At 36.7% G+C, this 22,580-nt stretch overlaps 1 protein-coding gene across 7 annotated transcripts in view; it reads left to right on the forward strand.

The window, feature by feature from the left end:
- The window catches only part of SESTD1 (SEC14 and spectrin domain containing 1), a 148,393-nt gene that overhangs the window by 58,953 nt on the left and 66,860 nt on the right, over positions 1–22,580 (forward strand). For 6 of the 7 annotated variants that reach the window (XM_032407174.1, XM_032407165.1, XM_032407193.1 and 3 more), the window contains exons 4-5: positions 7,928–8,018; positions 12,591–12,704. In XM_032407174.1, coding sequence (XP_032263065.1) covers positions 7,928–8,018; positions 12,591–12,704 — 205 coding nt within the window. Of the gene's footprint in view, positions 1–7,927; positions 8,019–11,328; positions 11,402–12,590; positions 12,705–22,580 lie in introns of those variants that run through there. The other variant, XM_032407212.1, reaches the window with a different exon arrangement.

Here is a 22,580-nt window from a genome sequence, read left to right on the forward strand (position 1 = left end):
TGTCTATGAGTATAAAGTAGGCACTAAGTGATTCTGAACTCCTTGAGGGGAGAAACTATAATTTGTATTTTTCATAGCTCAGTGTACTACCTCATTCTTCAGTCAGTGGTCAGTATAGCTTATGAGTATGGGTTTCTGCTTTTTATTTTACTACTTCAGTTTCTCAAATGTGGGCTGACTGGACCTAGTAACTGACCATTCTCAGAACAGCTTACATTTTTTGGAAAAGCAAATAAGCATACTGAAGTTGGTGGCTCAGTAGAAACTATTTTGATGGATAAGAAGTTTGTCTAGGCTGGTCTTACTTTCCTTTTTAGGACTTTAGATTCAAATGGACCTGAGGATTTACTTATGGATGATGAGTGGGAGGCATATATGAAAAGAATATCTTATATTTAAGGAAGTAACAAATAACGTTAAGTCATATAATTCTCATAACAAACTTATGAGTACAGTCATCATTATCCCTGTTTTGTGTATGAGGGATCTGAGACAGAAAGAGTTGGCAATTTAGGTATCTTGACCAAGAGCATGTGGTAAATCAGGGCTAGAGGGGGTTTTAGAACCTGGCAGTTGGGCTGCTAGCCTGTGTTTCTAATTCTGCTTTGCAGCCACCTGTGCTGTAATCACAGCGCAGTATCTATTGATAAGTGTTAGTATTTATTCATATTTAACCTAAATCTAGCACAGTTGATAATTAACATATGAAATAATACAGTATTATAAAAGAAATACTGAAAACTTTGTCTTAACACTTTCTTTCAACAGTATATTCAGTATATACAGGCAAATCTTGGAGATAATTGCAGGTTCAGTTCTAGACCACTGCAATGAAGTGAATATCACAGAAAAGCCATATTTGCATTTACTTCCTCCACTGAAGTCTTGAATCCCTAAGTCATTCGTGAGGGTTGGAATCAACTTCTCCCAAACTTCTGTTAATATTGATATTTTGATCTTTTCCCATAAATCAATGAATGTTCTTAATAACATCTAGAATGGTGAATCCTTTCCAGAAGGCTTTCAATTTACTTTGCCCAGATCCATCAGAAGAATCACTGTCTCTGGCAGCTATAGATTAATGAAATATTCTCAAATAATAAGACTTGAAAGTCAGAATTACTCCTTGACCCATGGGCTGCAGAATGGATGTCATGTTAGCAAGCATGAAAACAACATTAATCTCACTGTACATCTCCATCAGAGCTCTTAGGTGACCAGATGCATTGTCAATGAGCAGTAATAGTTTAAAAGGTAAGGTATCTTTTTTTTTTTCTGAGTAGTAGATTTCTATAGTGAGCTTAAACCTTTTCAGTAAACCATGTTGTAAACAGATGTAGTTTCATCCAGAGTTTGTTGTTTCATTTATAGAGTGTAGGCAGGGTAGATTTAGCATAATCCTTTTCTATTTTTTAATTTTTTTTAAGTAGTCTCCATGCCCACTGGGGCTTGAACTCACGACTCTGAGATCAAGACCTGAGTTGATATCAAGAGTCAATCGCCTAACTGAGCCACCCAGGTGCCCTGATTTATCATAATTCTGAAGGGCCCTAGGATTGTTGGAATGGTAAATGAGCGTTGGCTTCAATTTAGTCACCAGCGGCATTAGCCTCTGACAAGAGAGTCAGTCTGTCCGTTTTTTTTTTTTTAAAGATTTAATTATTTTAGAGAGAGAGAGTGCACATGAGAGAGCATGCCCCTTCCCTTGGTGGTGGGGGACAGAGGGAGAGGGAGAGAGTTTTTCTTAAGCAGACTCTATGCTGATTATGGAGCCAGACATGGGGCTTAATCTCACGACCCTGTGATCACAGCCTGAGCCAAAGCCAAGAGTCACTTACCTGACTGTGCCACCCAGGCGCCCCTGTCCTTTGAAGTTTTGAAGCCAGGCTTGACTTCTCCTCTCTAGCTGTACAAGTTCTAGATGGCATATTTTTCCAATAGAAGGTTGTTTGTCTACCTTGAAAATCTGTTGTAGAGTGTAGCCACTTTTCAGTAATGATCCTAGCTAGATGTTTTGGTGGAGAACTTCTGCAGCTTCTATATCAGCACTTGCTGCTTTACCTTGCACTTTTACATTATAGAGACAGCTTTCCGTAAGCCTCATGAGCCAACCTCTGCTAGCTTCAGACTTTCTCCTGCAGCTTCCTCACCTCTCTCAGCCTTCCTAGAATTGAAGAGAGTTAGGGCCTTGCTCTGGATTAGGCTTTGACTTAAGGGAATGTTGTGGCCGGTTTGGTTTTCTATCCAGACCACTCAGACTCTCTCCATATTAGCAATAGGAATGTTTTTCTTTCTTATTGTTCATTTGTTCACAGGAGTAGCACTTTTAATTTCCTTCCATAAATATCTCCTTTGTATTTACAACTTGGCTGACTAGTGCAGGAAACCTAGCTTTTAGCCTGTGTTAGCTTTCCTCATGTCTTCCTCACTAAGGTTAATCATTTTTAGCTTTTGTTTCAGAGTAAAAGACATGAGACTCTTCATTTCACTTGAACAGTGAGAAGCCACTGAAGGGTTATTAATTGGCCTAATTTCAGTATTATTGTGTCTCAGGGACTAGGGAGGCCAAAAGAGAGGGAGAGACGGGGGAACAACCAGTAGGTAGAACAGTCAGAACACGTAACACTTAGTAAGTTCTCCATCTTACATGGGTATGGATTGTGGCACCCCAAAAGAATTATAATAGGAACATCAAAGATCACAGATCACCACAACAAATATAATAATTTGAAGTTTGAAATATTACGGGAATTACTAAAATGTGACACAGAGACATAAAGTGAGCAAATGCTGTTGGGACAATGCCGCCTATAGAGTTGATGGATGCAGGGTTGCCACAAACCTTCAATTTGTAGAAAATGTAGTTATCTGTGAAGTGCAGTAAAGCAAAGTACAATAAAAATAAAATACCTGTATTTAAAATCAATATTTTCTAGCTTATTGATCATCCAATTGTAGAATCATGGAACATCATCAGGATTGGAAAGTACGTTAACAATCATCTAGACTAACCACTTTCTCCATTCTTAAATTTTTTCTAGAAATATGCCAAGTACTTGCCCAGATTAATCTTGATTAGATTACTGTTGATTCTGTAATGATTCAAAATCTAAAGTTACCTTTCCATTTTTTTCAAGTTTTGATTTTTTTAAAATTCAAACTTGAATCTTAAGTCAGTTCTTCCTAATTGTAGAAAAACTCATTTATGTTACAGAATAAACATTAGAATGCAGAGGTTTAATAATTTGCCAAAAATCACATAGACATTAAGATCATAAGTCTTTAGTCACTCAGTAAATATGTGAGACCGTATAATGAGCTCCTCATTGTTCCAGGTGCTGAGGAAATGGGTGAACAAAGGACACCCAGTCCCCGCCCTTATTATGCACGGATACGTAATGATCCAACTAATATTACAAATAAATTCACAATATATTGGATGTTCATGAATGCTATAAAGACAAAGCATGTAAAGAGTTAAGAGAGATGGCATGTGTGGCAATATTTTACAAAATGATAGGATGATGTTTTACCAGAAATAATGGAAGTGAGGGGCAAGCCGTACATATATCAAATGGAAGAGCATTTAAGCTTAAAAAGAGCATTTATGACAGAGAGAGCAGTTAGTGCAAAGAACCTGAGGCAGGAGCAGACTCAACACATTGTGAGATCAGCAAGGAGGTAGTATGGTGGGAGCAGTTTGAGAGAGGTCCAGAGTTGTAGAACTGTGGTCAGATGAGAGAGGCCAGAATCAGATCTTAGAGGACCTGGTAGGCCATGGTAAAGGCTTCAGTTCTGAAGGAGAAGGAAAGCCATTGTTGCTTTCTGACTAGGGAGTGATGTGTAGTGCACCCTCTAACATTTCTTCTTTTTTTTTTTTTTTTTAAAGATTTTATTTATTTATTTAACAGAGAGAGACAGCGAGAGAGGGAACACAAGCAAGGGGAGTGGGAGAGGGAGAAGCAGGCTCCCCGCCGAGCAAGGAGCCCGATGTGGGGCTCGATCCTAGGACCCTGGGATCATGACCTGAGCTGAAGGCAGACGCTTAACAGCTGAGCCACCCAGGCGCCCTCCCTCTAACATTTCTAAAGGCCATCTCTGTTTAATGCACTGTGCTAAAAGCTGCCAGGATATCAGTAAGATAACATCCTCACTTTCTGGAAGCATGTTATCCAATGAAGATAAATTGTAAACAAGTAATTACAAGAAAAGCATAAGTGAAATTAGTTGCCATAATATAAGTGTAAGCAGAGCTGTATGAGTGGAAAAGAAGGAACCCTTAGTTGTAATCAAAGAAATTAGTGAAGAGCTACAGTGTACTGAACCCGAGAAATCCATTGACAGTCTGTTTCTAATCAAAGTGAGTGGGCTTGTTAAGGAGCCTCTCCTCTTTTAATAGTAGTTTTAAACTCAGCCACCTCACCCTTGAAAGGCTCTAATGGGGGAGGAACAAGGAGATAGGTATTAATAGATTTTTTTGTTATTGTTCTTTAGATGTAATTATAAACATGTTAAAAGCAATAGGAGTTTTCATTAATACTAGTACTGCAGCTCCTCTCACATACCCTTTTATAAAGGACAGAACATGCTTCTAAATTAAGAATGTTAAAAAATACTTGAGGGGCGCCTGGGTGGCTCAGTCGGTTAAGCATCTTCCTTTGGCTCAGGTCGTGACCCCAGGGCCCTGGGATCCCAGGGTCCTCCCTCTGCCTGCTCCCCCTGCTTGTGCTCTCTCTCTCTGTCAAATAAATAAATAAAATCTTTAAAAAAAAAAATACTTGAAACTATCATTCCACTTATAGGAATGAAGTAAAAAAAAAAAAAGTAAAACAATCCTTTCATGTAGTTGAAAGATCATTTGGTCTTGCAGTTTTCAAATAGTATCTCTCAGTTGTGTATGTATTTTCATTATCTTAGTAAAATGTGAGAAAATTATGATTAAGGCTGTTTTTAAGTACCCTAAAAGATAAATTTAGAGTACTTTATGCCCTTAAGATCACTGCAGATGGTATTTGCAAGCTTCATTATTTTCTTTCTCTTAATATACAGATTAATTTAGAGTGTGCTTTGAAATAAAAATGTGTTATTCGTGTAAAACTTCTTTTAACAAAATGGTCGTGTAACCTGTATCTCTGAGAAGCAGATGCCAATTGAGAAGAAAGTACCAAATTATGGGGATGGCACACTTCTCTTGGCTGTAGTACCAGAAAGGGAAGCCTTCTACTGGACAACTCTGTGTGTCTTATCTTCCCCTCCTGCAAATTTCCATAAGGCATTGGTAGAGACCCTGAGTTGCTTTTACTTCTCTGAAGACCACCCAATAGCCAGCTGCCTTACCTAGGTTGGTCTCTTTTGGTGAGGTATCCTTACCTAAGTTACTTGTATCCTACCTAAGTTATAGTGGTCTTCCTAGATGTCTTGTTGGTGAGGAACTCCAAGAATTTCCTCCTTACCTGATCCTATAGTTTGCAATTAGATGTCAGATTTGCCTTCCCCAAGCAAGTCTTTATATGCTCTTGCTAATCCAAAGTGATCATTGTATTGCCTCACATTCCCCCCACCAAAGAATACTTAGTCCTTTATTTTAAAATGCAAAATCCAAAAATGGAGTACTTCAGCATTTTTTTATTGAGTTATAATTCACATACTTTAAACATCAACTTTTTAAATTGTACAGTTTAGTGGTTTTCAGTATATTGACAAGGTTGTGTGACCATTACACACACTCATCCATTGGGCCAAAAAGAAATGCTGCACCCATTAGCAGTCACTCCCCATTCTTTTCTCCTCCTAGCCCTTGGCAGCTACTGATCTGTATGATCTGTCTCTGTGTATTTGTTTATTCAGGACATTTCATATAAATGTAATCGTACAATATGTGGGCTTTTGTGTCTGACTTCTTTCACTTAGCATAATGTTTTCAAGGTTTATCCATGTTGTAACATATATCAGTACCCTTTTTTTTTTTTAAGATTTTATTTATGGGGTGCCTGGGTGGCTCAGTCGTTAAGCGTCTGCCTTCGGCTCAGGTCATGATCCCAGGGTCCTGGGATCGAACCCCCCACATCGGGCTCCCTGCTCAGTGGGAAGCCTGCTTCTCCCCCTCCCACTCCCACTGCTTGTGTTCCCTCTCTCGCTGTCTCTGTCAAATAAATAAGTAAATAAAATCTTTAAAAAAAAAAAAGATTGTTTGAAAAAAAAAAGATTTTATTTATTTATGTAAGAGAGAGAGAAAGATCCACAGCAGGAGCACGGGGGAGGGGGAGAAGCAGACTCCCTGCTGAGCAGGGAGCCTGCCGTGGGGTTCAATCCCAGGACCCTGAGATGACCTGAGCTGAAGGCAGACACTTAACTGACTGAGCCTCCCAGCGCCCCAGTACTTCATTCATTTTTATAGTGAATAATATTCCATTATATATAGATTACCATATTTTGTTTTTCTGTTCATCATTGATGGACATTTGAGTTGTTTCTACTTTTGGCTGTTAGGAATTATGCTGCTGTGAACATTTGTGTGCACGTTTTTTGTATGAACATATATTTCAGTTTGTGTCATCTTTTGAACAGTTCCCTTTTTCTTTGGAAGCTCAGCTTCTATCCCTGCCTACAGAGGCCCCTGTTCTTATAAATCTTTAGCAGTACCATCCTCATACTTGTAACTTTACTGTTGCTTGGTAGATTTAGACATCACTTCTCCAAGAACCCTCTTGAGGCTGATGTGAAAACTTGGAGGAAGTAAAGCAGGATTAGTAAAATCCTCAGGATTGTTGGATTTAAATCTTAGGAAACGGTTTGCTGATTACCTTTCCTATAATGTATGCGATTGATAGAACTTTGAGTGTGGAGAGGTTTCACTACCAAATCCTTGCTCTGCTAAGTAAAACTGCAGTTTCTTCTGTATTGGAGAGAGAGCACTTGAGATCCTTGCATTGAATTCATTTTATAAGTAAAAAAATAATAATCATAAAGTAGTTATGGAGTTTGGTCTTTAGCATGGAGTTTTTTAGTGTAGTTGCTGTATTTTACTAGGGTAGGCTTCTGGGAAGTGTTTAGTTAATACTTGAATAATTGGATGTAATGTGTAGTAATAACATATTCTGACACTCAAGATAATATTTTGCTGGTCAAGGAACTGAGAATGCAAAGATGAGGGGGGTGTATGTTCAGACATGGTGTATTCAAGTTTTCAACTACTATATAGACCAAGTACTACCTCATTTCATTAAATTTTCCCAAAAGAACACCAAGAAATCCATTTCCAAAGGTTTAGTAATAGCTTACTCTATTTTCTACCTGTTTTTTTTTTTTTTTTAAAGATTTTATTTATTTGAGAGAGAGTGAAAGTGAGAGAGATCACAGAGGGAGAGGGAGAAGCAGACTCACCACTGAGCAGAGAGCCCAATGCGGGGCTCGATGCCAGGACCCCAGGATCATGACCTGAGCCAAAGGCAGATGTCTAACCAACTAAGCCACACAGGTGCCCCTATTTTCTACCTGTTTTAAACTATCACTTCTACTTCTGGCAGGAAGGAGAGGCAAGAAGTATGTATGCACTTGGCAGTCATTAGTTACATACATACTTCACTGGAATCCCATTTTATAAATGAAGAAATTGAAAGGCTCTTGAGACTGAATGTTGCTCTGATTTCTTCTCTTTTTAAGACATTGACTTCCTGTACCTTTAGAGTAATTTTCTTGCCAAATTAGTTTGTAAATTGTCAATGCTTCCTAAAATGAGAAAAATCAAATTTCTTGAAGAAACTGAAAGGATACCCTGAAGAATTTTATTAATGACAGTGTAAACCAAACCAAGTGAGATTAATGCTGCTCCATATACGATTAAGCTATAGACTTTATTTAGGATTATAAAGAATAAAGTGTGAAGCCTGTTTTAATACTTTGTATTTTGTTTGTTTGTTTGTTTCAGTGAAAAGTGTAAGGCTAGAGGATTTACCGTGATTGTGGATGGCAGAAAATCACAGTGGAATGTGGTGAAAACAGTAGTCTTAATGCTACAGGTAATTTTATTTTTGACTATTAGGAAATGGCTTTATTTTATAGCAACAGATAAAGTGATAATGGCAGATGCATTTCATTTATTTCACTGTGCCCAAAATTCTCAGCAGTGACTGAGTTCTGAAATGCACACTACTGGATTTTTTTAAAATTCAATTCTTAGAGGTTTGACTTTGAATAGTAAAATAAATTTCAGACCTATTCTAAAGATTTGTAAATGATCAAAAATAGTATGTCGTGTTTAAATAATTTAGTAAGTAGGCCAGTGAGTCCAAAAGTGTGAGATACTGTTGGACTTACCTGGGAGCTTCTGCATGCTGTGATATCTGCATCATCCCCTGTCTACTCCATTCTGTTACTGTAGGTGGGGAGCAGGACTGGGTAAATCTAGTCTGGAAAAGCTTCTCGTGTGGTTCTGAGCAGTCATTTCCTGCTGTTCCTTACTTTCCTCTAAAAAGTACCAGGATTTATGGTACTCTTATTACTTATTTCTCATCCAGAAGAAATGTACTTGACAGCTGTGTCCTTGGGAACTTTAGCAGCCCACAAACCAGCATTTAATAAACAGCTGCAGTTGCAAAGTCTTTGGTCTGATACTAGTCTTTGTGTTTCCTTGTGTTCCTCACAGAAAGATTTCACGATCTTTCCTTGTATTAGGTACCTACCTAGTAAACTTCCGTTGTTTTATTATAAGGGTATTGAGGATGTTGTGATCTGAAACGGAAAAATAAAACATTCGAGTGATTTAAAGGTGGCAGATTGCTCTGATGTATCTGGGTTTCCTTAGAAAGGCTTTAAGAGAGTGTAGAAGTTAAGTGAGTTAAATAAAAAAGATTATCTAATTTAGATGAAAAAAGTGAAAAGGGCATTCCTAGCAGGGACATTGACTTTAGTGATAGCTCAGAAGTGAAGCAAATATAATGAAGGGAGTTGATGGCAATTCAGTTTGGGGAAAATAGAAGTTGACAGTTATATGGGATAGTGAACATTCAGTTAGGTAAATATCAGTGATATTGAAAGAAAGATCAAGACTTTTAAATGAATTGGCAAATAATTAGTAGCTACTTTTGGGTTCTGTGGAAAGAAGTATAATTTTGAATTTTATTTTATTTATTTTTTTAAAGATTTTATTTATTTGAGAGAGAGGGAGAGAGGGAGAGAGCACAAGCAGGAGTGGCAAAGGCAGAGGGAGAAGCAGACTCCTTGCTGAGTAGGGAGCCCTGCGCTGGCTCCATCCCAGGACCCTGAGATCATGACCCAAGCTGAAGGCAGACATTTAACTGACTGAGCCACCCAGGAATTTTAAATGATAACTAAGAAGAATGATTCTTTTTTTTTTTTTTTTTAGAGATTTTATTTATTTATTTGACAGAGAGAGACACAGCGAGAGCAGGAACACAAGCAGGGGAAGTGGGAGAGGGAGAAGCAGGCTTCCCGCCGAGCAGGGAGCCCGATGCAGGGCTCGATCCCAGGACCCTGGGATCATGACCTGAGCAGAAGGCAGACACTTAACCACTGAGCCACCCAGGTGCCCCAAGAAGAATGATTCTTAATGTTTTATTTTTTATTTGGGATTATTAGGAAAAAGGGATTTGGGGGATGGGAACTAGTAATTTTAGTGCTTAATATGGTTCGGGTAGTGTACTAAACTTCCTATAAATTAATCTCATTTAATTTTATCCTCACGAACTTGGGAAGCAGGTTCTATTATCCCAAAAGATCAGCTGAGGCTCAAAGATTTAATTAATTAATTAATTTTTTAAAAAGATTTTGTTTATTTGAGAGAGAGAGAAAAATCATGAGCAGAGAGAGGGAGAAGCAGACTCCCCACTGAGCAGGGAGCCTGATGCGGGGCTGGATCCCAGGACCCTGAGATCATGACCTGAGCCAAAGGCAGATGCTTAACTGACTGAGCCACCCAGGCACCCCGAGGCTCAAAGATTTTAAATAACTTAACCCGGTTGTTGTAATGAACAAGGGAAAGAGCTGCAGTTGGAACTTAACATGGCCTAACCCCCAGGTCTTGGCTTTATCTTTTACAAAGGGTATATTTACCAATGGGGGGTTTGGAGGTGGTCCCCAAATTATCCACCCATTACCTCCTTCTTAAATGTGTGGCCTAAACCTTTATCATTAGAATCACTCCTTTGGGTTGGAAAGGATACCAGTTTTTTAAGGGAGCACAGATTGGTATCCCATCACTTTTTCTGTCAGATATATTGCTAGCACTTTTATATCCCAACCCTGAAGATGAACTCTTCTTGGTAAAAGTTGTTAAAATAACTATTAGGTGAGAACTCCATTAATTATGACCTTGTGTTCTTCCTTTCATCCTGTCATTCAACTGTGTCACAGATGACCTGTTTGGGACTTGCTGTATGAACTGGACTTTGATCAGTGGCAGTTTTGAAGAACAGTCAGTGGATGATTTAATCCCCTCTTGTGATTTCTTTTTTGATAGGTATTTTAACAACTTTTGGATTTATTAATAGTTAATTTTTCAGAAGTTGCAATGGCCTTTTGTTTACTCCTAGTCAAACAGTTTTGACGTAAAAAATCATTCATTGCTTTTGTTTCAAAAGGTACTAGTATTTGGGATCCCAGAGCTTAGTGGTGGCTTTGTAACTAATATTCTCTAAAATAAGTGGTTTGGCTTTTCTTGTTTCTCACAACTTTAATATTCAGTGATTTTGAAGTAATAGTCTTCCACAAGTCAATATATAAATAAACCTCAATCTAGCCTAAATTTCCCAGCCTCTCGGATAACTTTTGATACCTTTGAATTTATTTATCTTATTCATAGCCTGGTCATTGCAGGGGGGCACCAGATCTGTTACATGCCCAGAAATGTGCTTAAATTGAAAGATTTCTGTTTTCTCCTAATTAATAATAATTATAACCATATTTATTAGTATTCAGTTGTGCCATTTATGGTCTTGAATGGTATTTAACCCCTAGTTTGTAAATAAAGATTTATTGGAACTCAACTATGCGCATTCATTTACATTTTTTATAGCTGCTTTCATACGGCAATGACGGACTTGAAGTAGTTGCAGTAGAGACTGCATATCCTACAAAACCTGAAATATTTATTATCTACACCTTCTGAAAGAATTCACTTATTCCTGGTGTAGAAAGTTTAAAATGGTGTGGTAGAACTTTAGAGTCAGACCTGGTTTCTGTTTTAGCACCATCAATTAACAACTTTGTTATGTTGGACAAGTTTCTTTAGTTCTTTGAAACTCGGTTTGCTTTCCTGTAAAATTGGGAGAATGAGATCTACTTGTTAATGTGAATTCATTTATTCAACAGATATTTATGGAGTGTTTTCTATATGCCAGGCACTGTCATAGGCTGGAGATATAGGAGTGACATGATAGATAAGGTAATTGCCATTTGGAAGCTAATGTTCTACTTAAGGAGTCAGACAGTAAGTAACTAGGCAAATTACTAAATAATGTAACAACAGATAGTGATAAATGCTATGAAGAAAAATACAATCGTAAAAGGAGACTGAGTCAGATGGTGCTACTTTAGATAGGGTCGTGAGGGACGGTCTCTCTAAAAAGGGAATGTTTAAGAATCTTAATGGAGGGAGCATTCTTCCTAGGTGTATAGGGCAAAAAACACTCCCCACAGAGGAAACATCAAGGGCATAAGCCTCAGGTGGAAACAGACTTACTATAGTCCAGAAACAGCTTGAAGCTTAGTATGGCTGTGGTAGGGGAGTGAGCTGAGAGGGGAGGGGTGTGAGGTGAGGTCTGAGGGTCAGTGGGGGCCTGAGCTTGGAGGGCTTTCTAGGCCTTGGTAAGGAGTTTGAATTTTACTGTGAGCATGAGAAAATGTGAAAAAAGAAGGGAGGCCTGTTAAGAGGATATTTTAAAAAGCTGACTAGTTTGGGGATGTTAGCAATGTGGGTGGTAGAAATGGATAGGTTTAAGATCTAATTTAAAGATAGACTGTAGGGGGTTTGCTGATAAAATATATGGAATATTTTATTAACTCAGTAAATGTTAACTTCCATTCTTCTTTAGGTAATATGAATAACCAAATCTAGTAAATGTGAAATTGTATTTGTCAGAGATAAGCTTGTCCTCTTCTTCAAGTTAATAATCAAGCAGAATCGGGGCTTCTTTGTATAATGGCCAGTAAGAAATTTATTTTGTGAGAAAATTGATTTTACATTATTTGAAGAAATTCTCCAAGATGATTGTGTTAGAAAAAAATTTTTTCATATAGTAGAAAAACCAAATGTAATAGTTGGCCAATTAAAAATTGTCTTGTAGTTTAATCTGAATATATCCCTATTAGAGAGATTCAGTAAAACACAAAAATAATTCACATGTACTGCATATATTACATTGTATATTTGAAATCTTTTCTGAATCAACTTGTCTTTCCAAGTATTTCTTTATTGCCATGTATGTTTTGAAGTTTGGAGTATTTCTTATTTTAATTCTTTTCCAAAGGTCTCTTAATTACTCAGCCCAACCATGAAAACCTAGTAATTTATAACTTTAATAAATTATTCATTTTACATGTATAATTTATAATTGTTTTTTTGTATTTTATAGAATGTTGTTCCAGCTGAGGTGTCCCTTGTTTGTGTAGTGAAGCCTGATGAATTCTGGGATAAGAAAGTAACACATTTTTGTTTTTGGAAAGAAAAGGATAGACTTGGCTTTGAGGTAAATACACTCTATAAAAAAGCAGAAATGCGTTGTATCTTTAAAAATAGCATTTTGCAAAAAAATAAAAATAAAAAGAGCATTTTGCTGGTATTTTGTTTGCTCATCGTTGGATTCTAAGCTGTGCTTATGCAGTGATGAGTCAGTGCCTAAGCAATGATGAGTATGTAATTGACATTCAGATACTTGTGGAATAAATTATGATTCTTTGTCAAAGACCACAATTCTTTCTTGTTTTCATTTGTATCACTCTTTATAAACTTTGAGTAAGTAGAACTTTTTATTTAAAAAAAGAAAATATTGCATTACCAAGAGGGCATTTAGCTAATACTAGGAAATCCTGGACATTTTGAAGTTGGAGTCTATTTTGTGTGATATGTCATAATTATTTTTAGTATCTGGTTTGGTTTTGATCCATGACAAAAAGTTACCTATCCTTTCCTATTGACATTATTCTCTTCATTTGTCTTGTGTAAAAATACATCTTATTGTAGATCAGAAAGAAGTCCCAGATGGAATACAAGTTTAAACAATTCTGTCATATTTTTCCTGCCACACCTGTTAAAAGTTTTTTTTTATCCTTGATACTGTATCTGGTTCTGAAGTATACCTTGCTTGACATTAGTATAGTTAGTTCAGCTTTCTTTTGACTAGTGTTTGCATGTTGTATCTTTTTCCATATTACCTATTTACCTATCATCTGTTTACCTATCTATTTCTTTATATTTAAAGTGGATTTCTTAGAGTATCCTTAGGTCTTGCTTTCATATCCATTCTGACAATCTGTCCTTTGCAGTGTTTTGTAAGGCCATTTATATTTAATATAATTATTGATACAGCTGGATTAAATCTATCATCTTGCTAGATTTTATGTACTTTTTGGTTCTTTTTTTTTTGCCTTCTTTTGGATTATTTTTTATGATTACATTTTATCTCCATTGTAGTTTATATCCCTTATTAAATTTTTTTGTGTGTGCACGCCCTAAGTTTACAGTATACATCTTCAATTAGTGTACTGTTACCTTCAAATAATATACCACTTACTATGTAGTAGAAATTACTTAAAACAATGTATATCCAGTACTTCCCATTATTGTCATACATTTTACTTTTACTATTCTGTAAACACACAATAGATGGCTACTATTTTTGCCATTGATAGTTTATTTACAGCAATTAAAATAATAAAAAAAATGAATTTCATCTTTCTTTATGCCACTTCTGGTGTTATTCATTTCTTTTTGGAGATTCATCTTTTTGTTTGATATATTCCTTCTGCCTGAAGGACTTTCTTTAACATATCTTGCAGTGCAGGTCTGTTGGCATTGAATTTTTTTAGCTTTTGTTTTCCTGAAAAAAACCTATTGTTTCTATTATGGTTTCAAAAGATATTTTCAGTGGGTATGGAATTTTGTTTCATTAATTTCTTTGAGCACATTAAGTATATCACACCATTGACTTGTCATTCCTATAGCTTCTGAGGAGAGTTCTATTATTTGTATCCTTGGTCTGCCGTGGGCCATATATATTTTTTCCCTGTTGGCCACATTTAAGATTTTCACTTTATTTCTGGGTTTTCAGCATTTTTATTATATAATGCCTAGATGTATTTTATTTGGTATTTGTTCTCTTTGATGTTCTCTGCATTTGTTGGATCTCTGGTTTGATGTCTGCCATCAATTTTGGAAAATTCTTAGATATTTTCAAATATTTTCTTTGCCCCATTTTCTTTTTATATTTCTTCTAGAATTCCAATTGTATGTATGTTAGACCGTTTGAAAATTTCTCACCATTCTGGGTTGGTGTTCTGTTTTATTTATTTATTTTTTTTAAGTGTTTTATCTCTTTGTGTTTCAGTTTGGGTATTTTCTGTTTATCCATTTTCAAGTTTACTGTTTGTTTCTTTGTCTTTATTGAGTTGTTGATGACCCATTTGTTGTAGACTTACTTCATCTATGTTACCATGTTTTTGGTTTGTAATATTTCTTTCTTCCCTAATTTTTTATTTTTTTAATTAACATATAATGTTTGTTTCAAGGGTACAGGTCTGTGATTCATCAGTCTTACACAACACCCAGCGCTCACCACAACATATAGCCACCCCAGTGTCCATCACCCAGCCTCCTCATCCCCTGACCCACCTCCACGCCAGCAACCCTCAGTTTGTTTCCTATGATTAGGAGTCTCTTATGGTTTGTCTCCCTCTCTGGTTTCGTCTTCATTTTTTCCTGTCTTCCCCTATGATCTTCTTCCTTGTTACTTAAATTCTGCATATCAATTAGATCATATGATAATTGTCTTTCTCTGATTGACTTATTTCGCTTAGCATAATCCCCTCTAGTTCCATCCCCGTTGTTGCAAATGGCAAGATTTCATTTTTTTGATGGCTGCATAATATTTCATTGTATATATCTACCACATCTTCTTCATCCATTCATCTGTCGTTGGGCATCTGGGCTCTTTCCATAGTTTGCCTATGGTGGACATTACAGCTATAAACATTGGGGTGCAGGTGCCTCTTTGGATTACTACATTTGTATCTTTGGGGTAAATAACCAGTAGTGCGGTTGCTGGGTCGTAGGGTAGCTCTATTTTCAACTTTTTTGAGGAACCTCCATACTGTTCTCCAGAGTGGCTGCACCAGCTTGCATTCCTGGTTTGTAACATTTCTATTTGATTCTTCCTTATAGTTTCTATCTCTGCTGAAATTCCCCATCTGTTCTTGCATGTTGTCTTGCAGTTTTTCCGTGAGAACCTTTAGCATGTGTTATATTATCTTAAATTCCCTACCTGATACTTCTGCTCTCTGGGTCTGTCTTACTCTAGTTATATCGTTTGCTTTGTTTCCTGACAGTGGGTTGTTTTCTTGGTTTTTGCATGCCTTGTTATTTTTTGTTGCATGTTGGACATCTTGTTTAGGATAGCAAAGACTGAGGTAAATAGTATTGTGCCTACACATGGGCCCACCTTGGTTTTTGCTAGGCTTTTAGTGGAGCAGGAGAATTAGCCTAGCCAGGAGTTGAATTGACTTGGGCTTTTGCTGTTGCTGTTATTTTCTTCAGTGCACCACAGGCTTCAGATTCCTCTAGAGCTACTTATGTTGAAGATGGTGCTAACTTGCCAGAGACTGTTTTTTTTTTTTTTCAATGTTTATTCCACCCTCAACTATAGGTCTTTCCTTTGCACCTTGCCTCAGAAAAGGTCTTTTTCCACTATTGACTCTCCATTAGCAAAAGACTGCTGTTCCTTATTATTCAGTGTTTGTCAGAGGGACATTTTCTGTTGTTCTGGTTCAACCTCAGTCTTAGGCAGGCTTTGTGATGCTGGGTCTAGGGAATAGGGCCCTCTCTCCCAGGTTTAGGAGGCCTGTGATAGCCTGGGCTCATCATATATTCTTGTTTCTAGTAGATAGAGGGCTTTTCTTTTCCTTCCCTCTAGCAACAGTGGGGCTGTATTTGTGCTCTAAGGTCATCTGGGTTTGCTGCTTTTCCCTCAGGACATGAAGGTTTTTATTTTCTAGAGGAGACAGAGTTGAAGAATCTGGGCCGTCCTTCCAGCTTCATGCCTCTCCAGTAGTGGCGGCTGTTTGCTTCCCCCAGGCCTGTACTCTTGAGAGAGGCTGTTTTGAAGTTTTTTATCTTTACTGTCCCATTCTTTCTCATGATTCCCAGGAGGTCTATGGAGAAGAGCCCGTGAGTGACTGAATTCTTCTTGTGTCCATGCTTCCCAGGGGTTCTGTACTTTTGAATTAGTTCACATTTGGCCTGTAGCAATTCGTTAAAAATGTTAGCTGAATTCTTACCTGGCTTGTATCATGGCTGGCATTTTCCCCAGGTAAGCAAGTGCTCCAGCCCCATCTTTTCTTGAAGACACTGGTCTATCCTTAGATTTCAGGTTAGTTAGTTGTCCTGTTAACCCTCATGGGTTCCAGAAGAGTTGTTGTTTTTCAGATTAACTTGCATCATTTTAGTGGTGGTGGTGGTGTAAGGGTTGGAGCATTGTTCTTTCCAGCCTTCTACATCCTAAGCAGAAACAAGTTGCACTTTTCCTCCTGCTTTTATCTTACACACTTTTGTCATTGGTTGACTTGACTGTGATGTAGACTTAGTGAAAAGCTGTGCCAGCATTGTAGGGGAGGGCAGCCTGGCTGCTGGGTTCCATTAGGAAAGGTGTTACCTGATAGTTGAATGGGAAACTGCATCCCAAGGAGGAGAAACAAAAGTATAGTGAGGGAAGAGAGTAAAGTTTCAAAGCAGGAGGCCTGAATGTTGCCATGGTGAGTGAGTACTTCTGATTGGTAGGGAGGTCTGCTGTTCATGCCAGGGGCACACAGGAAGTGTTGCTCTGAGAGAAAGCAAAGTGAGCAGAGGCCAGTGGTGTAGAAACTAAAGCTGCGAACACTCAGTAGGAGAAAAGATCCCTTTTACAAAGAGCGCATCACATCCTGCTTTAAGCATAGGCATCTGCTTAGAAATGCTTTGCCTTGTTGGGTTTCATGCTATATGAATACATAGTGACTAAACACCTTGCATCTTAGAGGGTAAAATAGAAGACAGATTTCCTGTCCGCTTAGATCTAATGTCATGGATTGATGTTTAAAACTCAACTGTGAAAGTTTCTTTTATCACCATATTGTTTTCTTTTAGACATTGAAGAGATTCAGCTAGAGTATTTTCCCAAGTAAATAAGCGCTAGGCACTTATTAAAAAGCCTAATATCCTAATGAGATGAGAGTAAGTAATTTTAAATGCTGGCTAATATACTGACAAACATATTCAACTTTAAGGTGCAGTTCACAGCTATTTTTGATACTTAGAGCTATATATAATTAAATTCAATGTAGATGTTTGTTTAATTAAAAATTATTTTCCTTGGTGTTATTTGGATCATTTGAGCTGTTGTAATTAAGCTTGTGTTTTGGTATATATTCTGAATATTTTTATTTTTTATTTTAAATTTTTTTATTTGAGAGAGAGGTGAGAGAGAGCACGAGTTGGGGGGGAGGCAAAGGGAGAGGGAGAAGCAGACTGAGCAGGAAGCCCAACACAGGGCTCCATCCCAGGGTCCTGGGATGATGACCTGAGCTGAAGGCAGACACTTAACCAACTGAGCCACCCAGGCACCCCTATATTCTAAATATTTTTAAAGTATAACTTTGTTATAAATACTGGTGTTCCTATAAGCAGGAGTATGTTTTACTTCATAGAATTATCCATAAGAAAGATTTATTACCAGATGTCGACAACATTCATCAAATAAACACATAATAGTTTTAATGACACCTTGTTCTTCCCACATGATTTCACATTTCCTTGCTCATCATCTTTCCTGAATTTTTTCTTCTAGATGACTTTCTTCCTGTTCACTTCTCTAATGTTTTTCATTAGCTATTGAATATTCTTCTCTCGTTGCTTACCTAAATATTTCCTTATGTATTGTCTTATCGCTGAAATAGGTATCTACCTGTCCAGTTTCCCTTTTAGCAATTCAGAGATTCATGTACTTTTGTCCTTCAGCAGCATTATACCTAGTGGCTTTGAAAGCTTTTGTTGCTTAGATGATAGTATCTATAGTCTATCAAATGACAAGATAAAATTGAAGTAGTACTGGCATTAATCTTATCCTCAAATTGGGAGACTAATAATCAAAAGGATCTCTACCTTATTCTTTATTGTCATTCATGAGAGTAAAAGTGTTATTTACTGGCGATGATAATCAGCCACCATTCTAAATTGTTTTCTTATCTCTTCTTAATACTGCGTTTGATTCTGGTTTTTATTTTTTATTTTTTGTTTTTGTTTTTTGAGGCCTAACAAATGTTAGGCTCCAAGACCAAAGACTTCCTTCATGCTCTTCTGTCAGTGCCTCTGGCTCCATGTATTATGACTCTTCCCAGTTTTTGCAGGAAGCTGTTTTCCCTTAGTGAAAAAAATATTCCCCAGCTGACAAATAACAAGCAGACATACACATTGAAATAATATGTATATAAACACATATACACACGTGAATTTGTAGTAAGCACGCAAAGACATACATAGGCGTTTTTAATTCACATCTTGCACCCACATTCTTAGCATTAAGTAAGATGAAATATGAAACATCTGAGTGCCTGCAGAGTGAGAGGTTCCATGTTAGGTTCTTTGGGAATGTTGTATTAGGAAAGGATAAGTGTTCTAGTTACAGATGGAATAGTGACCATAAAGGAGAAACAAGTTTTAAATCTTTCTAAAAGTTAGATTCTAGACTAAAAACCTTCACAAATGTTTTGGTTAAATGGCAAGTATCTTTCTCTTCAAACTTGCTGAGCAATAGTATGTGCTAGTTAATAAAATATTGTGGTTTAGTCATTTAATTTATCTTAACCTAACATATATAAAATAGAAAAAAAGTTGTATTTACTGTTAAAAAATTTTATGGTTTTTACTTCCTTTGAAAGGACTTGGCAAAGGTTTGAAAAACTTTATGTAGGTAGTGATCTTTTTTATTTAACTTTTTATAGTTCTACTGTTTTATTCTGGCTCCCTTTGTGCTTGTTTTCTAGGTTTCAGATTTCCTTGGAGGTAGATCTGAAGTTTAGGTTCCTGCTTAAAATGATAGCTACTTTGAATGTAATTGATTAATCTTTTCTTCAAGAATTTAATGGTACCGATACATATTACAATATTCATGGAAATGGATAGTCAAAAATACTTCAGAATTATTTAGCAATTAAATTAGGTAAGAATCAGAATATGATGTCTACCACAATCTTGAATAGATAAAGCATATGTTATAGTGTAATTTTCATAAAGGTAAAAACATGACTCTCATGTAAATATAAAATAAACACAAATCAAACATATGCAGCTCATTATCTAATGAGGTTATTAGTAATTTGTGAGGTGCCGTTCAAAGAGCTTTTGAGGAATTTAGGATTTTTATAGACAGATAAGATTGCCAAGTTAGATACAGAACTGGTTAATGTCCTTCAGATCCAAAAATTCTAAAGTTTGAGGTTGTTTTATTTCACTAGACAGAAATTGATCAGTTTTAATAAATTATTTGCATTTTTTTCTGAGCAAAATCTATAAGTTGACCTCTGTCCCTGGTTAGTCTCTGGGAAGTAAGTCAAAGGTACAGGCCCAGCATTGCATGCAGGAACAATATCTTCTGCCCATTCCTAAGATTTAGATAGATTTTCTAACACATGAATCTCATTTCATCAAAATTATTATTTAGCATATGATGATGTCTTTCTTACTCTAAAAATTACGGTAAAAAACGTAGTATATAGTGTGATTAAATTATATTTGAACTTTCATTTATGAACAATAAAAGATTTTCTATACTTTCAAAGAGTCTACCAGGCCAGACTTGCAAACCTTTTCTCATTTATAGTTGCTTAAAAAGAAATGTAAAAATTATAAAAATAAACTAGCTGATTTTTTTTTTTTTAAAGAGGGACACAGAGGGGCAGAGGAAGAGGGGGAGAGAATCTTAAGCAGGTTTCATGCCCAGCGCGGAGTCCCAATGTGGGGCTCGATCTCACAACCCTGAGATCATGACCTGAGCCCAAACCAAGAGTTGGATGCTTTAACCTACTGAAACCACCTAGGCGCCCCAAACCAGCCGATTTTTTTAAAGTATAAAAGTTGAAATTTCAAAAATTAGGTTATGAAAATAATTACCCCCTCTGTTTTTGAAGATCTCATATCATTTTCTTTCTTTCTTTTTTTTTTTTTTTTTTAAGATTTTATTAATTTATTTGAGAGAGAGAGAGAATGAGCAGTGGGGAGGGACAGAGGGAGAAACAGACTCCCCGCTAAGCAGGGAGCCCGACGTGGGGCTCGATCCCAGAACCCTGGGATCATGACCTGAGCCAAAGGCAGATGCTTAACTGACTGAGCCACCCAGGTGCCCCTGAAGATATAATACCACTTTTCATCTTAATTTATATGTAGTCTTAAAATTGAACATGAAAGTAGATAATTTTATAAATGACTCAACTCTTTGTCTTACATAACTGCTTTAAAGATTTATTTATTTGAGAGAGAGAGAGAGCAGGGGGAAGAGGGTGAAAGAATCTCAAGCAGACTCTGTGCCAAGCGCAGAGCCTGATGTGGGTCTTGTTCTCATGACCCTGAGACCACGACCTGAGCTGAAACCAAGGGTCAGATGCTTAAATGTCTAAGCCACCCAGGTGTCCCTGTCGTAATTATTTTAAAATGAAAGATCATGAATGCCATTTGTTAGATGCCAAAAGTCAAAATTGGTCTTTTTTACTTTGGTATATAATATGTTATTTAAAATGGTTTAATGAAGTTCACTTCAGTATTTTTAAATATTAGTAATTTAGTAAATCCTTTCTTAAAACAAGCTCATTATGTACTACTTCTATATTATAGTCTGGGAAAAAGGATAAAATAGAATGCTATGGACAGTGTTCATGAGATTTTCATAACTTTTTGGGAAATATTACCAGTGGGCCAGTCTTAAGAAATGCTCAGTACTTTAGGAATATGTATTGTTTTAAATATTTTTTTTGAGAAATGAAATCTTGAGTTTGTGGTACCATCTTTTCCTGAGGTAAGGGATTGTTTGATTTTTTTTTTTTTTTAAGATTTTATTTATTTATTTGACACAGAGAGACCCAGCGAGAGAGGGAACACAAGCAGGGGGAGTGGGAGAGGGAGAAGCAGGCTTCTCATGGAGCAGGGAGCCATATGCGGGGCTCCATCCCAGGACCCTGGGATCAAGACTTGAGCCAAAGGCAGAGCTTGACCATTTGAGCCACCCAGGCGCCCTGGGATTGTTTGATTTTTAAGGAGGTTTGCTTTTAAGGTGGAATATAGTTTTTCTAACAATCACTTGATTAGAATAGGTGATACTGTTAGTGTGTATATATATGAAAGAAAGTTCTGCAGGAAATAATAAAGTACTGACTATAGTATGTTCAAATTAATTTTTTTTTTAAGATTTTATTTATTTATTTAATAGAGACACAGCGAGAGAGAGAACACAAGCAGGGGGGAGTGGGAGAGGGAGAAGCAGGCTTCCCACCAAGCAGGGAGCCCAATGCAGGGCTCGATCCCAGGACCCTGGGATCATGACCTGAGCTGAAGGCAGATGCTTAATGACTGAGCCACCCAGGCGCCCCTTAAATTAATATTCTAATACAATAATGCACATTTGGTTCTTTGTAATTTTGAATGTTTTTGCTCTAGTTTACAGTGTTATTTCTTACTCATTGAATAGTCACTTAAGATTTTCACAACTTTGTGGTTTTGGAAAATATTTCCTTAGAATATTTAGCAATTATGGCATTATTTGCATGTTTTCATATTAAGAATCATAGGGTGAAAGGGATTAGACATAAGTGATGTTTTGGACCTTTATTTTCTAATTTTGCTTTTAATTTTGGTGATGATTACTTTTGGGGAGGACTGGACTTTTTTTTTTTTTTTTAATTTGATTATCTTTTTTTTTTCTTCTTCTTTTTCCGCTCTTTGTTGCCAGGAAATAAAACATTTTCTATAAGATAAAATGTCCCTGATTTTGCATTGCTTCATATTTAAACTTTTAAAAAGGTTGGCTGTTTTAGTGGTTTCTTTCAAAACTTAATAGAAAGGACATATAAGAAATCTTACCAGTATCTTGTAACTTGAGAAGCTGTAATGAATAGTTTAGAGAAAATCACTTAGTGTGGGATTCCAAATTTGTTTCACCACATTGACTTTGATATGTGTCAGTTTTCTCTTTTTCTTTTTTTTTAATGTAGGTTATTTACTTTCTAATCTATTTCTGTGCTTTTCCAACTTCCAGAAATCTCCTTCTCTACAGTTTCCTTTCTCAGCACTCCAATTTTACTTCAGGCCTACACCCCACCCTTCCACCCCC

This window comes from Phoca vitulina, unplaced genomic scaffold (assembly GCF_004348235.1).
Source record: "Phoca vitulina isolate PV1807 unplaced genomic scaffold, GSC_HSeal_1.0 scaffold1, whole genome shotgun sequence".
NCBI classification, from domain to species: Eukaryota; Metazoa; Chordata; class Mammalia; order Carnivora; family Phocidae; genus Phoca; species Phoca vitulina.